This window comes from Erinaceus europaeus, chromosome 5, assembly GCF_950295315.1.
Source record: "Erinaceus europaeus chromosome 5, mEriEur2.1, whole genome shotgun sequence".
Taxonomy (NCBI): Eukaryota; Metazoa; Chordata; class Mammalia; order Eulipotyphla; family Erinaceidae; genus Erinaceus; species Erinaceus europaeus.
The window spans coordinates 73,124,190-73,151,290 of record NC_080166.1 but is presented as its reverse complement, the minus strand read 5'-3'; the positions used below and the strand labels follow the sequence as shown (position 1 = coordinate 73,151,290).

The 27,101-nt window shown below is 38.1% G+C and overlaps 1 protein-coding gene across 1 annotated transcript in view; it reads right to left on the bottom strand.

The window, feature by feature from the left end:
* DIAPH3 (diaphanous related formin 3) overlaps positions 1 to 27,101 on the bottom strand; it is a 551,468-nt gene that overhangs the window by 458,824 nt on the left and 65,543 nt on the right. Inside the window, exon 2 of the mRNA XM_060191426.1 lies at positions 15,499 to 15,666. Within this exon, the coding sequence (XP_060047409.1) occupies positions 15,499 to 15,666 (168 nt within the window). The remainder of the gene's footprint in view (positions 1 to 15,498; positions 15,667 to 27,101) is intronic.

The following is a 27,101-nucleotide window of genomic DNA, read 5'->3' as shown; positions in this document are numbered from 1 at the left end:
TAGTAGTACCTACAATTTCAGTAATCTGTAGCAGGGCCAATCAATGATTAAGCTCTGCCCAGTGACACCTGGTCATGGTATTAAAAGGGCTGAGGTCACATCCAGACTTCATTTATCAATTATGTATGCTTGGTGGTGGTATGTCTATCCAGAAGACTGAAGGAATATGATATACCTTTTTCTAACTTGTACCACATTATCAATGGATGGGGGGTAACCTTGACCCAGAAAGAAAGTTAGTGGCAGATAGTCAAGACAGTAACTGTTAGGATAATTCAAAGATTATTTTTATGGTTTGGATGGAGCCAAAAGTTCTCACAAGTCAGAAAATTACCAATTTCCTACTATTGTGTATTGTGTTGTCGGAAAAATCCTGACACATTTTTCATGGAAAAATATGTCTTAACTATTCCAACAGCCTGATAATTTTTATAATATCACTTATTTCATGCTAGTCTGATAAAATACTGATACAAAGTATTTCCTATATTTTCTGTAGCAAAACTGAAAAGCAGCAGCAGAAGCAAATATATATATATATATTTTTCTAATACCCACCACATATACTTGGAAATAGTTAAAGCACTAAGGAGCAATTAAGGAGAATGGTAAACACAACGAACATTTTTTTCAACTGAATTACAAACTTAGACTCACTATTTTCATTCATGGATATGGATTTTTACAAGACAGCATGCTCATTAAATTTACATACATCAAGTTGAGTGGGATACTTAACACCATGGAGAGTCAGATTAAATTTAAAATGATTGACTATTTGGAGAATTAAGTGAATATATACAAGCAGCAAGTTGTTGAAGATGGTCAGGTGCAAGGTAATTTGCTCAAAGAGGAAAAGCACTGCAGACAGGCAGAGGCGTGACTAGAGTTATAAAACGGGTACTGGAAAGCCAATATAATAATGAATCAAAACATTCACATGGATTAACAAGCATAATACTGGACGATAAAAAGTGGAAGCATGGCAACAGCAAAGCCAAACATCAATTCATATTAAATCAGCAGCAGTCCTCTGGCTTTAGCTGTGCATTGCTTGCTTTCATAGGTTACAGTGAATAATTAGTCTTGGTATCGACTCTACTTTGCTAACATTTCATTCCTACAGCCACAAACTGAAGACATATTTTCATAAGGATTGTCTTAGTTTATGACCTCTGGCATATGGTGTTGCCCAAGGAATTGAAACTGGGACCTGCGGCCTGAGACATGCAAGGTCTGCTGTGTAGTGCTGTACACTCCCCCCAGTCCCTAGTCACACATCTTCAAGAAGTTCAGAATGATCTCACATTTACTTGTCCTGAAACTTCCTATAAACACAATTTTGTGCATATTGCCTCTAAAAGCACAAATCTATTCTTAACCACATTGAAATGCATCTTCCATATCAATGTCAACAGGTCTTGCTGACATGTATCCCTACTAAGGTAGGCTTTTACAACTATTAGTGGCTTAATGCAAAAAAAAAAAAAAAGGCAAGAATTCCAGAAAATAGACTCACAGTACAGAATGCATGGGTCTTATCCAATCCTGCAGTTCAGTAAAGTTCATTCTTAGATTAGGTCAAAACAAAATTATAAAACTATTCTTGGGAATATGCGCACTTAACCAGGCACCTGACTCCCTAGAAAACCATTTGCGCCATTCAGAAGTGAACCTAGGGTCTCAATCCTGTGCTATACTGCAAAGCTGCCCCCTAGTCCAATTTTTATTCTGTATCGTTAAGAGAGAGATAAAAAGCACCACTCCAAGATCCGGGGCCAGGTGGTAGCACAGCGGGTTAAGCGCACGTGGCGCAAAGCGCAAAGACAGGAGTATGGATCTCGGTTGGAGCCCCCAGCTCCCCAACTGCAGAAGGGGTCATTTCACGGGCAGTGAAGCAGGTCTGCAGGTATCTATCTTTCTCTCCCCCTTACTGTCTTCCCCTCCCCTCTTGATTTCTCTCTGTCCTGTACAACAGCAATAACAACAACTCCAAGATCCATGGAGTTTCCCTGGTGTAAGTAGCATTCTCTTGTGGTGTTATAGACTGAACTAGGACAAGCGTGTTAAGGCATATGTTATACCCAATTAACAACCTCCAGGACTAGATTTGTATATCTTCCATAAAAAACATATAACCAACTATGAACCTGAATTAACTATTACTATTTTTAAATAACTCAAATGTCCACATACTCACTAGCATTACAGATCAAACTGTTTCTACTGTACATCATTTCACTATGTTATGATGTAAATTTGTAATAACTGTGTTTCACATCAATGCAGGGACATAGCAGCCTATGTTCATAGCAGCATGAATCACAACAGTAAAGGGCTGGAAGCAGCCTAAAATGTCCATCAACAGATGACTGAATAAAGAAGTTGTGGAACATATATACTCAACAGAGTACTATTCTGAAATTTTAAATTTTTTAAATTTTAATATTGTGTCCTTCAGAATAAAATAGATGAAAGTGGAGGTGATTATCTTAAAGTAAGTATGAGATGGTTTTGCTTAGATGTGGAATAAAGATAATTGAAACACACGAACATGCAAAGCAAAACAAACAAAACAGAAAGGTAGTCATAACTACCCCCAATACTTTTTGAGAACTGTGGAGGGATCATTGCCGGGGGGGGGGGGGGGGGGGAGGGCACATAAATTTGGTGGTGGTGGGTTTGATGTGGAAATATGTTCTTTCAACCCCATAAACTTGTGCATCACTATTAAATCACTAACAAAATTAAAAACAAATAAATTGGAACTCTAGGTAGGTTTTTTTTTTTTTTTAAAAAAGTGTCTGTGGAGAAATACAATAAAAAGAGACAAAATCTTGCCACCTACAACAACAAGGAGGGGGATAAATTAGAGGAAGAAAGATGATACCAGATGACTTCACCAGTATGTAGAATATAGAGAAACAAAAGTAAAGGAACAGACAAAACCAAAGCTAAACAAACCCTCCACTCCTCACTTCAGTACTTGGGATAACCTGAGGAGGCAGGTGAACAATGGTGAAGGGATGATGGTACTTTGCTGGTGGGTGTAGTGGAAGCACTATAACCTATACTCCTGAAACATAATGTGTTATAAGCTAACATTATCTCAATACAAAATAATAAGAATAATTCACCTCTCTAACCGTTTTACTGGTCCAACAAACTCCCACCAGGCAAAATCCAATGCTCCTAAATCATTTATTTTCTCATTTATCTGGATATAGTAGAAACAACAAAGCATTGACATTATTTCCCACACTGACAAACGAAAGCCATGAATCAACTTGACAACTGCCTTATACTCCAACACTCTTCCTCCTCCTCCTGTATTTGGATTATTGTTTGGATTGCTTGTTAAGTCACCTCCCCCTGCATTTTCCAAGTTCTTCCTTAAGGAAAGTGGAGGGAGAATGACAACAGACTGGAATAAAGCATTCCCAAAGAATCACTCGTATCTAGACAATCAAAAATAATGCTTCTTCAGTTTGGTAATGAAAAATCATTTTAAACGCTCATGATGGAGAAAAGTGGAATTTTAACAAATGCTAACATTTGGAATAAACTAAGGATGGTGGAAATCTACAGCAGTCAATAAACACTTTGAGTTTCAGTACTAACACAAGGGAGCATCTGTTGGTTTCTCTTTTATAATAAGACTTCTAGTGACTATTCAGGTGTCATTTATACCTTCAACAACAGGTGAGGTAGGCATGCATTTATCTGACCAGACAGATAGCTACACATGAATTTTTAAACCTAGGACTAAAAAGAAAAACCATTTGTAGTATTTTCCTAAAGAGAATATTGTGTATGTTTACCAGGGTCAACCCTCCTCCCACAAACTATAGGGATAGGAATCAAAAGTAGATGGTCCATTCAATTTTTCGGAGCACACAAGCTCTTTCTTATGTTGTTGTTTTTTGTTTTTTTTCCAGTGTCTGTGCTTCTTAATTGCCTACAAAAGTGAAAGAACACAAAGATCTCAATATTTAACCCTTTATGCACTTATTTATTTTATTGGATTGCTTAAGCACGGTGTCTCCTCTAAGCAGAAGATACAGTTGGGCTCTGTAAACAATATAGAAATGAGCAGACACAATATTCAGTGAGGGGTCAGGTGGTGGTGCACCTGGTTAAGTGCACACATTACAGTGTGCAAGGACCCAGGTTAAAGCCCCTAGTCTCCACCTGCACCTTCACTAGTGGTAAAGCAGAGCCTTTTTCCTTCTCTTACTCCCCCTCCCTTCTCTATTTCTCACTCTCTCTCTCTCTCTCTCTATCCATTAATAAATAATTTTTTTAAAAAAACCAATATGGACAGTGAAGACACAATAAAAACAGAGATAAATAATATTAGATGTTCATGGTCCAACAAAAATATGGGTTATTAGAAAGAAATTTGAAAAGTCACTTAGTGAGTTAAATAGAAATATGAAGTCACTTATTAATATGGAACAAAGGAAAAGTTTAAAGGATTAAAAATATCAGAGGCAAGCATTCACTCTACTAAAAGGCCAGTACAGATGATGAGCTAGACAACTAAATGAAATGCAAAATTACAAAAGGTCCTTAGTAAATACTTTAGGAACAATGTGAAATACATATGTGTGTGTATACATATATGTGTGTGTGTGTGTGTATACACATATATATCATTAAGTTTTGGGAGGGTTATTAAAAGACATCATGGAACATGTTCAGTCTTCATTTTGAAGAAAAAAAAGATTGTTTTTTGAAAGAATAATAGCTTGCCAGTTTCCCAAGTTTAGAGCTTTGTTTTTTGTATTTAGAGTAAAATCCCGAACTGAAAAATAAATACTCTCATCTGTGAAGATGACAGCGTGAAGCTTTTATTGTAGAAATTTGAACATGTATTATAGAAAGATGAATAACGAGGAACAAGTTTATGATGTCAGGACAGATAATTTCTTCTTATATAAAATACATTAACCATAGACAGACTGATACATCTGACCACACTGAATTTTAATTTTTTCCACATGACTCCATCCCCTCTAAAAGTAAGCAAAAGACAGAACAATAGGATAAGATTCAGACACCTCAGACTGACATGAACATTATTCAGGATTTGTGAGGAATCCTAAAAAGCAACATGGAGATGACAAACTCCAAAGACAATCAAAACACATGAACAACAGTTTTGCAAAAGAGGGGAGGGATGTGTTATAAACCTAGGTGAAGAAGTAAATTATTCTGGAGTACTGTACTTTAGTTTAGCTCGGCTTAGATTGTGCTGCATCCTGCATGAATAAAGAGATACTGCCTACAGCTCAAAAAAAAAAAAAAAAAAAAAAAAGTAAATTATTCACAAATATTCTGATTGGGTGGGGGTAGATAGCATAATGGTTATGCAAACAGACTCTCATACCAGAGGCTCCAAAATCCCTCACACCACCATAAATCAGAGCTGCTCTAGTAAAAATAAGTAAATAAAAATAATATATGGGGCCGGTGGTGGCGCACCTGGTTGAGTACACGTATTACAATGAGCAAGGACCCAGGTTCAAACCCCCGGTCCCTACCTGCAGGAGGAAAGCTTTGTGAGTGGTGAAGTAGTGCTATGTGTCTGTCTCTCTGTCTCTCTGTCTCTCTCTCTCTCTCACCCTCCTGATTTCTAGCTGTCTCTATCCAATAAATAAAGATAGTAAAAATTAAAAAATAATAATAATAATATGTGGGGGTCGGGTTGTAGCGCAGTGGGTTAAGCACACCTGGCACGAAGCATAAGGACCAAAACAGGGATCCTGGCTCAAGCCCCCATACTCCTGCAGGGGGGATGGCTTCACAATCAGTAAAGCAGGTCTACAGGTGTCTTATCTTTCTCTCCCCTTCTGTCTTCCCCTCCTCTCTCAATTTCTTTCTGTCCTATCCAACAACAATGACAGCAACAACAACAATAATACTAACAACAACAACAACGATGACGACAAAGAACAAGGGCAACAAAAGAGGGAAAAATAGCCTCCAGGAGCAGTAGATGCGTAGTGCAGGCACTGAGCTCTAGCAATAACCCTGGAGGCAATTAATAATTATATATAATAATATATACAATAATATATATAGTAAGATATATATTATTCTGATTTAACACACAGAAAAATAAACATAATGAAAGATATGTAAGACCCAAAGGAAAACTGTACATTTTTACTTTTCAGATACTATACAATATTCGTGGGTAGCATAGAAAATGGTATTCATTTTGTCTAAATCAACTAATTCACTGCAATTCCAATCAACATGCCAACAGAGTTAATGCAATTTAACTGATTCTAACCTTCATATGAAAATTCAAAGCGCCTGGGACTAGAAAATATCTCACTGGCACCACATTAGTGGCAAAATACCACTAGAAAGCTCCCGTGCTATGGTGACTCTCCCCTTGCTCTCTGTTGCTCTACATGGAATTTTAAAAGAAATGAAAAATGTAGGTCAGGATACAGAGAAGTCATGCATATATGAAACCAAGACAGTACCAAAAACAAAAACAAAAAAATCTGAGGATCAATCCAACATAGGATTTATCAATAGGGGAAGTGGCTCTTAGTTATCAAGGTTTATTGCATATTGGAGTCATTAAGACATTATAAGACATTCAAGATAAATGCAGAGCTAGACCAGTGAACAAGAATCAAACCTTTTAGAAACAAACACACATCACTGAGTCTCTGAGCATACTTGGAATAGTGGAGGTCTTACTCAAAAATGGTAAAAATGATTATTCCAGAAATCCTGGCTGGAAAAGTAATTCAGGGGCCGGATGGTGGTGCACCTGGTTAAGCACACATGTTACAAGGCACAAGGACCACCTGGGCTTGAGACTCCCAGTCCCCACCTGCAGGTGGACAATGTTACAAGTGGTGAAACTGTTGCAGGTGTCACTCTGTCTTTCTCCTTCTCTACCCCTCCCTTCCTTCTCAATTTCTGGCTGTCTCTATACAATAAAATAACAAAAACACTTTTTAAAAAATTTCTTGTATAGGAAAGAAAAGAAAAACGTTCATACCAATATGACACTTGTCCTACCATCTGAGCAGCCTAGATTTGAGCGCTGAAACCATATGGTAGTGCCACAGCACCGGGGGAAGCTCTCCTTCCCTCTCTTCATTAAATATGAAAAAGTCACCCTAGCAGTGGTAAAATCATGCATGCAGGCATGAAACCACAACACTAAATAAAGTTAGTGGGGGGTAAAAATAGATAAGGAAAGGCTTTGTCGAAAGCTTCTAAGAAAAACAAAAATTTGAATATTATAGAAAGATAAATAATGAAGAGCAAGTTTATGACATCAGAACAGATAATTTCTTGACATAGAAAATACATTAACCATAGAAAAACTGACACATCTGACCATACTGAATTTTAAATTTTTCCACATGACTCCATCCCCTCTAAAAGTAAGCAAAAGAGAGAACAATAGGATAAGATTCAGACACCTCAGACTGACATGAACATTACTCAGGATTTGTGAGGAATCCTAAAAAGCAACATGGAGATGACCAACTCCAAAGACAATCAAAACTCATGAACAACAGTTTTGCAGAAGAGTGAACAGGTAAGGCAAAGGGTCAAAAGTATGTGAGCAGGATGTTTTCAGTCCGTTAAGATATATATAAGGTACCAGTACCAGACAACCTTTTCATATCCAAACAAAAATTAAATGATAGCTCCAACACAATCTCAGAGCCATCCTTCAAGTTAACCAGCACAACTTACGAAATACTAGGAAAGAGTAAAAGCCGAATCCTGACTGAAAGATTTTTAAAAAATGGCAACTGAATGTGACACACATTTTTATAAACTACATTCTTTCATTATAACATTTTCGATACCGCTGAGAAAAGCTGGATATGGTCTGAGGATTTAGTAGAATGAAACTAATCAGTGTTAACTTTCTGATTTGGGTCATTGTATTGTAGTTATTTGGTAGAATAATTTTATTTGTAGGAACTAATATCAATGAATCAAGAAATTATTCAGTTAATCAAGTAAGAGTATTTATTCCTGCATATTTATTACTATTAAAAATATTCCTTTGAATGTTTACCTATAACAGGGAAACCATTAAATTCAACCTATTCAATTTTGGGAATTAAGAGGGAGAAAAAAAGAAAAAAAGTTGAAAGAATACACATAGAACTTCAAATGTAAGTACTATTCAGTTTGCTCTATTATTTTTTAGTATACTTGAGAAACTCATGATTTTCAAACACACCACTGACCAAAAATAGATATACCTTGCATAATGCCAGTAGACACTTGAAATACATACTTAGGAGATAATGATGGCATTTTATAAATGTGCCCTCTTCTATATTACAGTAAACACTGATAATCAAGAAAAGATTAAAACATAGCTATTCTATGTACTTAGAGCAATTTTATTAGACCATTTCTTCCATGCTCACAAATGATGATAGAAAATCCAGAATTTAAAGATTTTTTGTCATAACTCTGTCATCCTTGATATTAGCACTTGTTAATGATCATATTCTGATACATTATCTTTCTTGCACAGCTTTCTTCCTCACAGTAAATAACAAACATGAGAAAATGAGTGGTTTGGGAGATGGAATCCTTACACCAATCCTTGTGCTTTGCGCCATGTGCGCTTAAACCACTGCGCTACCTAATAAGTAAAACTTTAAAAGAAAAGAAAGTAAATGGCCAGCAAAATAATAAATGTGGACAGTGCCTCTGCTAGTAAAGCCATGACCAAACCATGCAATGACCAATAAAAAGCAGAAAGAGGGCCAGCAAGATAGCCACCTAGAGAATAATCTGTCTTTATTATGCTGGAGGGATCTTTCCCTCTCTCCATCTGTCTTTTTCTGGAGGGGAAAAAAAAAGTTGACTTTGTTCAGAACAGTTAAGTCCTAGTAGCAACAAAAAGTGTAAGTAAACAGTCTCTACTTTTATAAAAGCACACTAAAACTATTACCAAGAGACCAAGTAACCAATTTCCTAAATAAAAGTGAAATAAGTACAAATGCTTAAGTGTCGCAGTATACTCGGCATTTATTAAGTAATCAAGTCAGTGTACTGTCTCTAACAGGACTATCTTAGGAAAGGAAAGAAGTGCTCTTCAAAACAAATTTTTTGGTGTATTGCACCAAAGTAAAAGACTCTGGGGTGGGTGGGTGGGGAGAATACAGGTCCATGAAGGATGACTAATGACATAGTGGGAGTTGTATTGTTAAATGGGAAACTGGGGAATGTTATGCATGTACAAACTATTGTATTTACTGTTGAATGTAAAACATTAATTCCCCAATAAAGAAATAAATTTTAAAAATTTAAAAAAAGTTTTAAAAATTAAAATAAATATTAAAACAAAAAAACAAAAAAAAATTTTGACTCATGAAAATTACTTATACATCTTTGATAATATTAAATTACAAATTTTTCTTTTTTGCCTACAGGGTTATTGCTGGGGCTCGGTGCCTACATTACGAATCCACTGCTCCTGGAGACCAGTTTTCCCATTTTTTTGCCCTTGTTGTTGTCCTTATTTTATTGTTGTCATTGTTATTGTTGTCATTGGCTAAGGCAGAGAGAGGTCAAGAGAGGAGGGGAAACAGAGAGGTGGAGACAAAGGCAAGACACTTGGAGACCTGCTTCACTGCTTGTGAAGCGACCTCCCCGCAGGTGGGGATCAAGGGGCCGGAACTGGGATCCTTATGCTGGTCCTTGTGCTTCTTCGCATTATGTGCACTTAACCCACTGCACTACCACTCGACCACCTAAATTACAAACATTTTTTTGAACTGCACAAAGCCAAAACAAAGACTCTAGACCCAAATTGTATATGGTATGAAACCTCTGTAAATACAAATACTAAGAGGTTAAAATTAAATTTTACTTAATGTTGCTTCCTTAAAATAATTATGAATTAATTAAAAAAAAAAAACTACAGATACGAACAATCCAGACATCAAATCCAACCTAAATCTAGCACACTCCATAGACAGAAAATTGGTCAAGGGGGTCAGGTAGTGGTGTACCCAGCAGTGTGTATATGTTACAACAGCCAAGAATGCAGGTGTAAGCCCTCATCTACAGGGGGCAAGCTTCACCAGTGGTGAAGCAGTGCTGCAAGTATCTCTCTGAATCTCTATCTCCCCCTTTCCTCTAAATTTCTCTGTCAGGCAGGGGAGACAGCACAATGGTAATGCAAACAGATTCTAATGCTTGAAGTTTTGAGGTCCCAAGTTAAATCCCACGCACCACCATTAGCTAGAAATGAACACTGCTTTGGAAGCAAAAAAAAAAAAAAAAAAATCTGTTCCTGTCTCTATCCAAAATAAAATGTTTTTTATAAAGAAGAAAATTGGGGAGTAGGGCAATAGCGCAGCGGGTTAAGCACACGTACGGCGAAGCGCAAAAGACTGGCCGAAGGATCCCGGTTCGAGTCCCTGGTTCCCCATCTGCAGGGGAGTCGCTTCACAAGCGGTGAAGATCTTCAGGTGTCTCTTTTTCTCTCCCCCTCTCTGTCTTCCCCTCCTCTCTACATTTCTCTCTGTCCTATCCAACAACAACGACAGCAATAACAACAATAACTATAACAACAATAAAAACAAGGGCAATAAAAGGGGAAATAAATATTTTTAAAAAGTAGAAAATTGGTCAAAACCATAGTGCCTTACAAAGACAAAGCTTTTTTTAAATTCACAATTAAAATAAATAACAGGAAAAATATCTTTTTTTTCTCAATTTCAAAAATCAGGGCTTTCCTGTAATATATTATGAGATGGTCAAGGAATCAGAAAAGAAAGTTAAGAATCTAAGTCCTAATTTTAAAAAGAAGGAAAGAAGGAAAGAAAGGAAAAGAAAAGGAGATTAATCTTAAGCTGTGACAAGCAATTCATTAACAAACTGGACAGCTCTAAGAAATTTTATGTTTAGCGCCAGGTGTGGCACACCTGGCTGTGCGAGTATGTTGCAGTGCATGCGGACCTGGGTTCAAGAACCTAGTCTCTACCTGAAGAGCTACACAAGTGGTAAAGCAGTGCTGCAGGTTTCCCTCTATTCCCCCCTTACCTCTTGATTTCTGGCTGTCCCTATCCAATAAATAAAGATAATTAAATAAATAAATAAACTTAATTTTTAAAAAGAAAGAATTATTTACCACTTCTCACTTCGGGTCTTACCCTCTAGAGAAAATTTCCTTTTTCTATTGAATAAAATAAGTTTGACTGCAAAATAACTTCTGCTAACAGAGAAACCTATTTAAGATTTCACAAGTGATCTGGCCCAGTTACTAAATATGTAGTCTGTAAACACTTCAAAAATGTCAATATCCATCTGGCTTATATGTACTATTAAAATCAATATTCTTACCCTAAGAGTAACAAAAATACTTCTATAGTAATCATGTTAAGACCAGAATGTCATAACTTGCTTAAGTATTTTCTAAGTAGTTGCACTTTTAATTTGAACGATTCGTGGAATGAAATGTGGCCTTTAGAATTACATGAATTCAACAACATACTCACTTTATTCAGATAGCATTATCCATTTTGATAGAAAAGAAAACTTTTCTTAACAAGGTAGCCACATATAAACTCAAAAAAGCACCATTTCAGAATCTCACGTAACTTAGATGAGAGACTCCACTATGGTACATAGACGAGGGGAAAGGAAAAAGCACTTTATTATCTCAACTCCTCAAAAAAGTAGTTATTAGAGAACTACCTTTAGATAAACCTCATTAAAGGAGAGAATGGAAAAAGGGGTTGGGGGGGGTCTTTGCTTCAGGTTAAAAGTTTTTCAAACTTACAGTAACAAGAGTTAGTGAAGAAGTAAACATGTATTCTAACTAAAAGCCAAAGTAGCAACTCTTTAAGAGCTAATGTAATAGGATGTTACCCAAACCTAGGGCACTTCTAGAAAAGGGGAAAGAAGGAAGGAAGGAAGGAAGGAAGGAAGGAAGGAAGGAAGGAAGGAAGGAAGGAAGGAAGGAAGGAAGGAAGGAAGGAATAGTTACTCAATAATTAAAAATCAAAACTCACTAATTAGCAATTCTGGTACAAAACAAACTAGACATTCCTTATTCCTATTGTCTCCTCCATTTGTAATTCTATATATGAATGATTAAGAAATAAGGTTGTCAGGGCCTGGTGATAGCACACCTGGTTGAATATATATGTTAAATGTGCACGGACCCAGGTTCAAACCCCTGGCTCTACACTTGCAGTGGGGTCGCTTCACAAGTGGTGAAGCAGGTCTCTCTGCAGGTGCCTATATTTCTCTCCAACTCTATGTCTTCCCCTCCTTTCTCGATTTCTCATTCATGGTGCAGGCACCAAGTCCCAGCAATAATCCTGGAGGCAAAAAAAGAAGAAAACAAAAAACCTTTCCCCTACTATTAATGAAGTGTATAAAATATTAAGATTTCTTACTATTCTGAAATTATTACAATAGAATTTTAGTCAGTAAATATGAGCTACTGGCACTTATCTACTTTATTTTTTTGTTATTATGTGTTTATTTTTTATATTTATTTATTTTCCCTTTTGTTGCCTTTGTTGTTTTTCATTGTTGTAGTTATTATTGTTATTGATGTCATTGTTGTTGGATAAGACAGAGAGAAATGGAGAGAGAAAGGGAAGACAGAGAGGAGGAGAGAAAGATAGAGACCTACAGACCTGCTTCACTGCTTGTGAAGCAACTCCCCTGCAGGTGGGAAGCCGGGGGCTCGAACCAGGATCCTTAAACCGGTCCTTGTGCTTTGCACCACATACGCTTAACCCACTGCGCTACCGCCCGACTCCCGATTTTTTTTATTTTTTATCGTCAACAGGGTCATTGCTAGGGCTCAGTGGTGGTATTAGGAATCCACCACACATGACATTTTTTTCTCCTTTCTTTCTTCCTTTCTAATTTATTTGATAGGACAGAGAGAAATTAAGAGGGAAGATAAAAAGAGAGAGACACCTGCAGACTGGCTTCACAGGACATAATGCTTACCCCCTACTTGTGGGGGGGGTGGAGGGCTTGGACCCAGGAACCTTGCACATGAAAAAGTATGGGCTCAACTGGGTATACCACTGCCCAGGCCCTTCTAATTTAACTTTTCAAGTGTTTCATTTAAATAAGAAAGTGACTTGGGAATATGAACTACATATGTAAATATGTAATATTTATATTATGTGTGTGTATATGTAAATATGTAATAGATTAAATTAACATTCCTTTTTGTGGTAAATAGTTTGAATCATCCTTGACATATGGTCAAATTACTGTAGCTGGCTTAAATCAAGTCAGGATCTGAGCTGTCAGAGAATTATAATTATTTTGAGCCAACTTAAGGGGTGTAAACAACCATGTCTCAAGAAAAGGCAAACCTCAAAACCAGTGCATTCAAGTCTACAAACACAGACATAACTCTTGTTAAGACTATATGAACCTGGGAGTCGGGCGGTAGTGCAGTGGGTTAAGCCGAAGCTCAAGGCAGCCTAAGGATCCCGGTTGGAACTCTCAGCTCCCCACCTCCAGGGGAGTCGCTTCACAACCAGTGAAGCAGGTCTGCAGGTGTCTTTCTCTCCCCCTTTCTGTCTTCCTCTCCTCTCTCCATTTCTCTCTGTCCTATCCAACAACTACGGCATCAGTAACAACAATAATAATAACTACAACTGCTGGGAAATTGTGCAGATGCAGTCACATCTGCCATGTTGTCCCCTCAGGCTACTGCTAGTTCCCTCGAGAGTTGGGACATTCTCAGAGTGCCTGTTTCACCATGTTGTGCCCTCAGGGCATTGTCTATTTCCCCACAATATTTGGAGTGCTTTGGTCACTCCTCCCCCTTCCCATTCTCACGAGAGTTATTATCCTATCCTGGAGTGCTATGGTTACTCCTCCCCCTTCCCATTCTCACTAAAGTTGCTCCTATAAAAGTCCTTCTTCTTCCACACCTCGCTCTCTTGCCAGAACTTCACTTCAGGAAAGGTTACTACGTGAGGCGGCCATTTTCGCTACCTCCACATGGCCCAACCTGCTTCTCTAGTACCCAACTCTGAGGTGCCAGCGCAAATAAAGATTTGTGTTCCCTCTTCGCTCCGGACCTCCTCTCTCTCTTCTCCGTGGCTGGCACACAACAACACTACAACAACAATAAAAAACAAAGGCAACAAAAGGGAAAATAAATGAATATAAAACATTTAAAAAAAAAAAAAGTCTATGTGAACCTATATACCTAAAATAGACCTACTAGCTATTTCCAAAACGGAGACCTCAAATCTTCATCCACAATATTCTTGCCTTTTGGTTCATTATTAATGAACAGTTTGTTTGGTTTTATATCTTAACTCTTTTTTTAACCACCAGGTTCCAGATGCTAGCATGATGCCAACCTGACTTCCCTGGGAAGAGGATCCCACCAATGTGTCCTGGAGCCCCACCTCCCCAGAGCTCTACCCCACTAGGGAAAGAGGCAGACAGGCTGGGAGTATAGATCGACCAGTCAACGCCCATGTTCAGCAGGGAAGCAATTACAGAAGCCAGACCTTCCACCTTCCACCCCATAATGACCCTGGGTCCATACTCCCAGAAGAATAAAGAATAGGAAAGCTATCAGGGAAAGGGATGGACTATAGAGTTCTGGTGGTGGGGACTGTGTGGAATTGTACCCCTCTATCCCATGGTCTTGTCAGTGTTTCCATTTTTTTTATTTGTTTGTTTTTGCCTCCAGGGTTATTGCTGGGGCTTGGTGCCTGTACTACAAATCCATTGCTCCTGGAGGCTATTTTTTTTTTCCCTTTTGTAGCCCTTGTTGTTTATCATTGTTGTTATTATTGTTGTTGCTGTCATTGTTGTTGGATAGGACAGAGAGAGATTGAGAGAGATGGGGAAGACAGAAAGGAGGAGAGGACACCTGCAGATCTGCTTCACCGCTTGCGAAGCTACCCCCTGCAGGTGGAGAGCTGGGGGCTCGAACCAGGATCCATATGTGGGTCCTTGCGATTTGTGCCACCCACTTAACCCACTGAACCACCCACTTAAACCATTGTGTTACCACCCAGCTCCAGGTGTTTCCATTTTATAAATTAAAAAAAAAAAAAAAAAAAGACTATGTGAGCCTTATTCTGAGAACTAAGAATTAACAGTCAAGATAAAAGTAAAACAGTACACTTAGTGCAAACAGCAGAGCACTATGACTATCACTCTAACATGCAGTGGAAACTAGACAGACTATGAATTCTATTCAAAACTAAAATATATCATTTGATATTTTTGGCCATTTATGGTTTTGTATATTCTGCTTTAAAAAAGAAAGAAAAAAAAAGCCCAATGTGACAGTTTTCTCCAGGTTCTTATTTTTGTAATTCTAATTCTCTCTGTGCCTCAAGCACTATCTTAAATGACAGATCACTCTATGGAACATGAGTTCCAAATATGTTTAGTGTTCCATCAACATGAGCAAAAGATTAGGCTTTTACATTAAAAAAACATTTTATAGAGAATCAAAGTTCTTACCATCATCTTTTCAAAAAGTTCTAAGACTTCATTCTCAGACAGTGGCTTTGGAATGTTTCCCACCATCTCTGAAGAGCTTTCATTGCTTGCAAATGCAGCCTTCAGGTTAGAAAGTGGAGGTCTCTCTTTCTTGCTCCCAGGAATTCTTATACTGGCAAATTTATCCAGCTGCAAAGAAAGATAAAATGGAATATATAATGCATATATGCAAACAGCTCCTCCAAACTTATGTAATTCCCAAAAAATAAAAAAAGTCTACCACACTTATCAATATGATTTTTATCAAAATGAATGCAGCACTGGAATATTTAAAACATATTAAGTAGCAGTGTGTTCCCACTAACCACTTGTCGGAAGAGAAATCAGATAAACCTCAGAAGATTACTTTTAGGGCCAAGAGGATGCAGTATTAACTTGGGAGGCCTCAAGTAAAATGGTGATCTGATATCTTAGTCTCTCTCACAGAGAGAGAGAGAGAGAGAGAGAGAGTAAATACTGAAAAGAGAAATTTTCCATTACTCTCAAAATTGTAGAACTAAGATTCTAAGAACAGATGAACTGTGTTTTGCAGATTAGCAAACTAAGTAGTATTACAAATATAAATTAGCTAATTAGTAATCAAACCAGTTTCTACTGTCCTGCCTAGACCCTTGTCCATGTCCTTTTCATAGTGCATATGAGGGTGCGGGGGGGGGGGGGGTTAGATTCAAATATTTTAAGAATCAGAATTCCACTGCACAGCTCCATAGCTTGCCTGATAATGTTACATTTTTGTTTTACAGGGGCTGGTCTACTTCAACTTCATGAGTAACTATGGAGTACAGTGGCTAAAGCCTCAGGAAATAAAGCTGGGTTTTTTGTTTTTTGTTTTTAGCTGGGTTTTTGTTGTTGTTGTAATGTGCTTTCCTTTACTACTAGATCAAACAGTCCACTAATATTTCAAGGTGATGATACTAGTTTGCAAAAACTATTGTCACTGAGAATGACTGAATTTGATTTGCATCTTCACAGATTCTACTGTTTCGAGTAGTAACAACCTAAAAGGTAAAATGTCTGAAAAAAAGATATTTAAAAGTAAACTTTAAAAGCTAGATTCATTTTACTCCTCAGCATAACTGCATATTATTGAGTCACAGCAGTATGGCATATCAGTAACCAGTGTGATTACTTAAATATCAATTAAGCAAAAGTTCAGTTTCTTATTTATAGTAGGCCAATGAAGTGCTCAAGAGCCACATGTGGCTAATGGTCCCCACACTGATAAATGCACATACTGAATATTTCTACCATCACGGAGCATTCTATTGAATGGAGGTAGCAGACCCCATTAAAGAAAAATGACATTTAAAATTCACAATTTATAAGTTCAGTTAACAGTATTGATTATTCACTTCAAAGAAGTAAGATCTCTTCAAATAGTGAGATACAAAGGCAGTAATGCTAGTCTTTCAAAATGAGTCTTTGAATTCACTGTGACTGCTTTTTAAATTCTATGGATTACACTCACATGGTTCATGTAACAAGACCTAAGCATTAAGGTATTAAGCATATGATAGCTATCAGTAGAGTTAGCAAGTAGTCACAAGACAGAATCCTAGTAATCAAAACAAGCCAGTCAACATACAAAATCATAGTTGCTATTGTTTTTATCCAAACAGCAGAGAACACAAATGAAATCTGTAAAAAGTACATGACAGTAATTGACAAATTGCTTTATCCTGCCTAACCTAGAATCAAACTTGGAAGAGTTAAATAGGGTAAAGAAAAAGAATTTTTTTTGTCATTTAATATTGATTTACAAAAATACAAGATACTCTGTATCTAATAACTAAACAAATAAAAACAAAATTATAAGATGAGGGTATAATTCTGCACCATTCCCACCACCAGAGTTCTGTATCTCCATTCCCTCCATTGGAAGCTACAGCAGCCTAACTATTAAGAAAAAAAGCAATTTTTCCTGGTTTTGTTTTATTGGTTGTTTTATTAGATTAGTGATTTCCAGCACAACTAACTGTCCCACACATGGGCTCCATTTCCCAGCTGTGCATCATGGGTGTCTGCAAAATATTCTCACCCCCAAACTTGAACCCTAACCCCTCCTCCAAGCCCCACTCTTCCATTTTTCCCCCAGAGTTCTAGGCTTTGGTACAGAAAAAAGCAAAATTTTTCATATACCTTTTTTTTTTTTTAAACCAGAGCACTGCTCAGCTCTGGCTTATGGTGGTGCAGGGATTGAACCTGGGACTTTAGAGCCTCAGACTGGAGAGTCTTTTTGCATTACCACTATGCTATCAACCCCTACCCCATACACTATTCAATTATATGTGCTGAAAAGAAAAAAGGAGGGTAAGGGAGAGGGAGGAAGAAAAGAAATTATAGTTAGGTGGCCAGGGTTGCGTGCACATGTTACAATGCACAAGGACCCAGGTTCAAGCCCCCAGTTCCCACCTGCAGGGGGAAAGCTTTGTGAGTGGTGAAGCAGGGCTGTAGGTGTCTCTCTGTCTCTCTCCCTCTCTATCTCCCCCTCCCCTCTCAATTTCTGGCTGTTTCTATCCAATAAATAAATATATATAATTTAAAAAATTTAAAAAAAGAAATTGTAGTTAAAGGTATGTTTGGTGCATTACAGTATCAAAGAAGAGGGACATCTAACTTAGCAGCATAAACAACCCACACACATTGGAATAACCCAGAAACATAAAATTATCTCTGCAGGAATAAATATCCTGAAGTTACTATCTTTATGTATACTGGCACCAAAACTCTTACTATTGCTTTTTAGAAACTAAGAGACATCTTTTAAAAAAAAAAAGTTCTTGTAGAAATGTAATTTGTGGAGGCAGAGCAGTAATGCACTAGGTTAAGCGCACATAGTGTGAAGTGCAAGGACCCACTTTGAGGTTCAAGGTTTGAGTCCCCAGCTCCTCACCTGCAGGGGGAGTTGCTTCACAATTGGTGAAGCAGGTCTGCAGGTATCTATCTTCCCCTTCGCTCTCAATTCCTCTGTCCTACCCAAAAAAAAAAAGTTTTTTTTAATGGCCTTCAGGAGGATTAGTAATGCAGGCACTGAGCCCCAGCCATAACCCTGGAAGCAATAAAAAGAAATGTAACTTGTTACTCTACCTGTCTTTTGAATCACTAGTTCTAATTTTATTATATGTGCTGCCGAAGCGAGCACTAAATCACTAGTTCTTTGTCATCATTTCTGCATAGGTCACTATCAATTCCTGAATATAAAAACTATGTTAACCTTCCTTCACACACCACAAAAAAAGGATAGCTTAATTAATATGCTAAACTTATGATGAAGTGAAATTAAGCAAAACATCATTAATGCAACATCAATATTATAACAGTAAACATGTCAATAAATAGGATTAGTAAGTTTAAGCAATTCAGACTAATTTCTGACTACATAGCTTAATGGTTCCATCAGTAATAGAGGATATCAAAGAATCAGTTTTCAAAGATCAAAACTTCACAAATTTCTAGAAGTCAAAAATAAAGACCACTAGTATTTACTAAGTTCCTGTTATATGTTACACACTGTATTAACAGGATGAAATGTCTTATCAAGCTAAATGTATTAGATTAAGTCTTCTGAAGAAATTTCATATAGGACACAAAAAAAGCTGCAGTTACTTGTTTCATAAAATAGCATAACAGAAAAATGTGCAACTCACTTTTAGAAGTACAACTACATTTGTATCAACAAAGAATATCATTTGTCAACAATAGTAAATAAAAGCAGCACATTTCCCCCATAGCATCTCAACTCTGGGGAAAGGTTGGATTTTATTCAAGTAAAAAACCAAATGCATCTATTACCACTAGTAGCTAGCTAAAGGCAAACAAGACAGGAAAAATTAGCATATCCCTCTAGCTTCTAAATCTACAAAGGCTCAAAGGATGCTAACAGACACAGAAAGTTCAGTGCTTTATAATGTCAATACAAAACTTTATTTAACTCTGATTAGAAGAGATGAGAGAGAGAGAGAGAGAGAGAGAGAGAGAGGGAGAGGAAGGAAGGAAGGAAGGAAGGTAGGAAGGAAGGGGAAAAACCCCACAGATGAGAAAAGTTTTTTAAAAAATCCCTCCTCCTCTAGTAGAACAGCAACAAATTAAACTTGTTGACTACCTTGGCCTTAAAGTAAAAGCATCCCCAAGTAAGTGATGATCTATCTACTGAGCACTAGAGGTGCTCATAATCTGGTCTCTTACATTCCTCCTAATCTGGGCTCTATCACACTGCTGCCTTCTTTTTAAAAGGGCGATGCTAGGACTCCTCTTATACATAGGAAAAGTCATTCTTAATGTATTTTTCACAGATGAATTACAGTTTGCGTGAAGCAAGGTACAACAGAAAATAAAAGCAAACTTTAAAAATACTTTTGTATATAAAGTACATAACAGAAATCCCCATCATAATAGCTATAAATTGGTTCTTTTGAATTTGGGGGTTTGGCTGGGAATATACATGCTTTATAAAATGTGTGCTTGCATAGCTACTTTTAATTTTCTATGAAATCTTAAAGTAAAGCCAAAATCACAACAGCCCAAGTAGGTACACAATTAATTTGCCTTTGTTAACAACTGGTTAAACACAGAAGACGGAGGGAATTCCTTTAGAATGCTATTGGGAGATGGTATACCACATTTAATTAATATGGCTACAGCTGTGTCTAGGGTATACCAAGCTTTATGAATTAATATCACTTATCTTCAGGGGAAGTTAAATGAGCACCCTACTGAGCATTATCTCACACTGATAATCAGTAATGGCAGATTAAATAAAATTAATTAAACCAAAAAAAGTTCTAAATAAAAACTGTCTTGAGTTTTAGCTACAGTAAAACACTATTATAGTGAAATGGCTTCACGAAAACAATGTTTTAAGTGGAAGAGTAATTTTTTTCACTTGGAAAAAATAGGAGGGGGGATATTCTTTTTTTATAAATATGTTTTAATATTTATTTATTTATTTTCCCTTTGGTTGCCCTTGTTGTTTTTCATTGTTTTTGTACTTATTATTGTTGTTGTTATTGATGTCATCATTGTTGGATAGGATAGAGAGAAATGTAGAGAGGAGGGGAAGACAGAGAGGGGGAGAGAAAGATCCTGCAGACCTGCTTCACTGCCTGTGAAGTGACTCCCCTACAAGGTGGGGCGCTGGGGGATCAAACCGGGATCCTTAGGCCGGTCCTTACGCTTTGCGCCACGTGTGCTTAGCCCGCTGCGCTACTGCCAGACTCCCGGAGCTATTCTAATTATCAGTCCTCTCACATACTCTCTTGGAACCCAGAATGGAATAGGTACTTTCAGTCAGGAGAATTATTTTTCAAATAAATATTTGTTCTAATTATAGATCAATTCTATGAGAATGCATTCCTGAAATTCAGAGTACATTTCTTAATATTACCAAACTTCATGCAGTCTTGTGCTAAATTTAAGAAAGAAAACTCTAATAGCTAATAACTAAAATAGCTTGGCTTTTTCATTGGTTTCATTACTTAGTTGCAATTCAGAAGCTTGGCTCCATAGTCTGACCTTTGACTCCTGCTGGGTCTTGTTGGCTATGTTGCCTTCACCATGCCCCTTACACATTTCAGGATAATACTGGTCACACGGAGTTAATAATAAAGACTACTCATTTTTCTGCTCAAGTTAAAAGGCCTGAAATGCCACAACTGACCACTTAGTCTAAAGTAGCACACATGCACCATTCTGTCGTGACAGGTTTGACTTATGAAAACCTGCTATTATTTCATTTCTTTTGTAATTGTAGGCTATAATTTTCCCACTAAACAGCAAGTGTCATCCTAGACGAACTATGCTCTAGTCAAGCCAGTGTGGTGGTCAGTCAGTAAGATAAAGAACCCCTGACCTATGTAACTAGTAGGACTCAGAAATCCACAGCATGAATTCCAAGACTGGGTCATAAAAAAATATTACAACTTTTGCCCTGCTCTCTTATATCACAAACTCTGGATTATGCCACTTGCCAGATCAGAACAACTTAATAGAGAGTCCAACATGGAAAAAATAAATAAAAATGAACAGGGAAGGAAAACCTCTTGAGTAAGCCAAGCTAAAAGTCCCCCAGGGGTCTTTAGCCTGAATCTTCATGGCAAACTCATGAGGTTCCAAGAAGAAACACCCAGTCAAAAATAATCTGTCTTTTTTTTTAAGATTTTATTTATTTATTAATAAGAAAGACAGGAGGAGAGAGAGAAAGAACCAGACATCACTCTGGTACATGTGCTGCCGGGGATTGAACCTAGGACCTCATGCTTGAGAGTCCAATGCCTTATCCACTGCACCAGCTCCCGGACCACAATCAGTCATTTGTTACTTTAACAGTTATACATATAGCCTGTAGCACAATAGCTGGGAAACAGCAGTCCATTAAAACTTGTTGGCAGTATGAATAAGCAATGATTGGATAATAAAAATATATAACATAGGACCATTCCTGCAGATGTTTACCATTTAATAAAACAGTAAAATAACTTAAGAGCCAAGGAAATCCTAAATCCAATGAATCAGCAATCAAGATAGTGACTAAGGCCACAACCATATGAATCCTTGATGGGTCTGGGGGACCTATTTTGAGAATTGCCACTTCTGACAAAGAAAGTGATACTAGTTTTTATTGAGAGATTCTCAACAAATTCTGCTAGAGGGGGTGCCTACATTGATAATACTGAACTGGGAGGTGGGAATGTGACTCAGCAAATATAGTGGGGCCTTCGGTATGATGGCTGGCATCAGTAGGACTGGAATGCTCTCTCATAAATAACTCTAAAAACAAAAAAAAAGAAACAAACAAACAAACAAACAAAAAAAAGGGGGGTCCTGGAGGTGGTGCAGTGGTAAAGTTTTGGACTCTCAAGCACAAGGTCCCAAGTTCCATCCACCGGCAGAACATGTGCAACAGTGATGTTTGGTTCTTTTTCCTCCTATCTTTCTCATAAATAAAAATAAGTAAATAAATAATAAACTTTAAAAAAAAAACAGAAAAGGAGACCACCTAGGACTGAAACAAGACAGGACTAGAACAACTTCAGGAACCCACCAAATCACCAATGCATGCAAACACGTGTGGCTGCTGGACAGAGAGGAGCCTAGGGAGAGATTAAGTGGCTGGTAACAGTCCCGCAGTTTATCAGTTGAGACACCACCTCCAGTATGTTCCACTAACAAGGGGACAACTGAAGGGAGGAGAGGACTCCCCGGAGACTCACCAAGTACAACTCTGAGTCTCCACTGCTACTGCCCTCAAAATCTGGACCAGCGGCAGGGAGGGACACCAGGAGACAGAGATCTATCCAGGAAACTCAGGAGAAGACCTACACCTCAGTAGCATAGTGGTGGGGCTGTGAAAGTCTCTTTGCATAACCACTGGATCATCTCTGCCACACCCTGCTTTATCTCTTGGTCAGGAGTCAGTGGGCGCGAGGAATAACATCACTGCAAGACTGGCCAGCTCCTCATGGGGCGCGAGCGCTTCCACACTACAATCATCATCTCTGGCATTATGCTATTCCACTGCAGAATACTGTGCCCCAGTATGGTTCTGTAGCCCCTTGGTCGATTCCAAATTATATTCCTCCATGAGGATAATTTCTGGAACCATCTGTTCCACCCCGGTTCCATGGTTGCCAGTTCTTAGCAACATTCGTCAGGATGCGGCATCATCTAAGTTCATTTCCCACGTCTACACTCGACCGGACCTGCCAATATATGCAGATATCTTCACCCACCCTGTCCAACGCTTGACGTCTCGTCACCCAATCTGGTCCCCTATGCCTACACTGAACTTCTCTGTTCCAGTCTCTTGGAAACAGAGTTGGCAGTCAGCTGAGGTAAAGAACAAACACCTCATCACAGACCCCTGCAAGCGTCAACCCGGCTTTGACCTAGCACGTTATGATTGGACCCTCCTCAATCGCTATCGAACAGGCCATGGCCGGTGTGCCGCTATGTTCCATCGCTGGGGAGCCAGAGACGACCCGAATTGCCCCTGCGGCTACAGACAGACTATGACCCACATAGTCAATGACTGCCACCTCTCCAGATTCAAAGGAGGTCTCGAAACTTTACATCAGGCTCAACTTGACGCTGTTGACTGGCTACGGAAGAAGGGCAAACGCTAGAAGAAGAAGGAGTCAGTGATTAAGCTATGAAGCCTACTTATAGTTTAAAAGCCCTCAGGCTCCCATAGCATACAGGCAAGAAAAAGAACAAAAGAGGCTTTTAAGCTACTGAGCTCCAACTCAGGGATTAAAATACTATTGAAACAACTGTCAACTTCCACCACTGTGAACCCTTTGATTACCTTACTTAGACACAAGTCATTCAATACTGATCAGTAATTTGAAAAGTACTGAGAGAAGAAACTCACAACATAATATATAAAATGGTTAAACCAACAAGAAGAAATATTGGAGAAATGAACCAGGACAAGAATCCAGATAAGAAGCCCCCCAAAGGGTGAAGCACAAAATAATGAGACCAACATCCACACACCAGCTAAGGAAATAATCACAGGAGTGAGTAAAGAGTTTGAAAGAATTGTAATCAGAAATACAGGAACAACAAATGAGACTCTGGATGAAAACACTAATTATCTCAAGGTTATTAGAGAGCTAAAAGCTGAAATTGCTAAGCTAACAACACAAGTAGCTGAACAAGCTAAAACAGTATCAGAACAGGGTAACAAAATAGATCAACTCCAGAAAACAGTAGAGGGGAGAGAGGCTGAAGACAGAATTAGCAAGATTGAGGACGAATTAGAGACAACTAAAAAAGAAGTAAGAGATCTCAAAAAGAGATTAAAAGATACTGAAAACAACAACAGAGACCTATGGGATAACTTTAAAAGAAATAATATACGCATTATTGGCTTACCAGAGGAAGAAAGCATTCTTCAGGCCATAATAGCTGAAAACTTCTCTAGTCTAGATAACATCAAAGACATAAAGGTTCAAGAAGTCCAGAGGGTCCTAAACAGAATTAACCCAGACTTAAAGACACCAAGACACATCATATTTAGAATGGAAAGGAATAAGGATAAAGAAAGGATCCTGAAGGCTGCAAGAGGAAAACCCGTAAGATTAGCAGCAGACTTCTCAGACACAAACACTACAGGCCAGAAGAGAAGGGCAAGATATCTATGGAGTACTCAATGAGAAAGGCTACTACTTCAACCAAGACTATTGTATCCTGCTAGACTGTGCTTCAGACTAGATGGAGGCATAAAAACCTTCTCAGACAAGCAACAGTTGAAGGAATCAACTATCACCAAGCCTGCCCTGAAAGAACTTCTGAAAGGTCTCCTATAAAGAGTCAGACCACCATAAATAGGCATATATCAGAACACTCTAAAACTCAACAAGATTGGCATTAAAATATCTTCAATCTTTGATATCAATAAATGTCTATGGCCTGAATTCACCTATTAAAAGACACAGAGTAGGAAGATGGATCAAAAAATACAACCCAACAATATGCTGTCTACAGGAAACCCACCTAACTCAATAAGACAAAGACTTAAAATGAAAGGACGGGAAACTATCACACAGGCCAATGGCCCACAAAAAAGGGCAGGAATAGCTATTCTCTCTCATATCTGACACGATAGACTTTAAAATAGATAAGATTAAAAAAGATAGGAATGAATACTACTTAATGCTCAGAGGATCTGTCAATCAAGAGGACATAACAATTGTTAACATCTATGCACCCAATGAGAAGCCATCTAAATACATCAAACAGCTACTGAAAGAGCTACAGCAATATATTAACAGCAACACAGTCATAGTAGGGGACTTCAACACCCCACTCTCTCAACTTGACAGATCATCCTGGCAGAAAATCAATAAACACATAAAGAAGCTAAATGAAGAGATAGATAAACTAGAACTATTGGACATTTTCAGAGTCATTCATCCCAAGAAACTGGAATACACATTTTACTCAAGTCTACATGGGTCATTCTCAAAGACAGACCATATGTTAGGCCACAAAGACAGCATCAGCAAATTCAAGAGCATTGAAATCATCCCAAGCATCTTCTCAAACCACAATGGAATTAAACTAACACTTAACAATCAACAAAAGATTAGTAATAGTCATAATGTGGAAGAAGAAACCACTACCCAAAGCAAGAGACCCCTCACAGAATGGGAGAAGATCTTCACATGCCATACATCAGATAAGAGGCTAATAACCAGAATATAAAGAACTTGCAAATCTCAACAACAGGCAACAAATAACCCCATCCAATAATGGGGGGAGGATATGGACAGAATGTTCACCACAGAAAAGATCCAAAAGGCCGAGAAACACATGAAAAAATGCTCCAAGTCTCTGATTGTCAGAGAAACGCAAATAAAGACAACAATGAGATACCACTTCACTCCTGTGAGAATGTCATACATCAGAAAAGGTAACAGCAGCAAACGCTGGAGAGGGTGTGTGGGCAAAGGAATCCTGCTGGTGGGAATGTGAATTGATCCAACCTCTGTGGAGAACTCTCAGAAGGCTGGAAATGGACCTACCCTATGATCCTGCAATTCCTCTCCTGGGGATATATCCTAAGGAACCCAACACACCCATCCAAAAAGATCTGTGTACACATATGTTGTTGGCAGCACAATTTGTAATAGCCAAAACCTGGAAGAAACTCAGGTGTCCAACAACAGATGAGTGGCTGAGCAAGTTGTGGTATATATACACAATGGAATACTACTCAGCTATAAAAAATGGTGACTTCACCATTTTCAGCCAATCTTGGATGGACCTTGAAAAATTCATGTAAAGTGAAATAAGTCAGAAACAGAAGGATGAATATGGGATGATCTCACTCTCAGGCCGAAGTTGAAAAACAAGATCAGAAGAGAAAACACAAGTAGAACCTGAACTGGAATTGGCGTATTGCACCAAAGTAAAAGACTCTGGGGTGGGGGGGTGGGGGGAATACAGATCCAAGAAGGATGACAGAGGACCTAATGGGGTTGTATTATTATATGGAAAACTGGGGAATGCTATGCATGTACCAACTATTCTATTTACTGTTGAATGTAAAATATTAATTCATTAAAACATTAAAAGAAATTTTTTTAAAAAGCAGGAAAGTGACTAATTCTGGAATAAAAGAAACTCAAGCAAAGCTTTGGAAATAAACTACATGAGGACTCCTTTGAGAGTGATATGAGAATTATAGGAAGACAGTGTGGGCTAACAGCTAGACTATCTGTTCCTTCCATGGGCTTCACTAAAATCTTAGTGGTAACACTTTTATAAGATGCTTCATTTGAAAGGTGGCAAGGAGAATTGCTCATTCATCGTTTTCAGTGTGATTACGTTAACGTAACCTTCTCAGCCACAGGATACAGTCGTATCATCCAGCAACAATTCCCACTAACCAACTATTGCACTCTAATTTCATTATTACTAAGTAATATGAATTGGCCTTCCTGGCTCTTTACATTTTAACTAAACTTGCTAGTGTCTTAGCCAGGGCCCTCAAAAACATACCATCCCACAGCAAAGCAGTGGCTACCTGAAATGTGTTCACATTTAGATCTTATATTTTA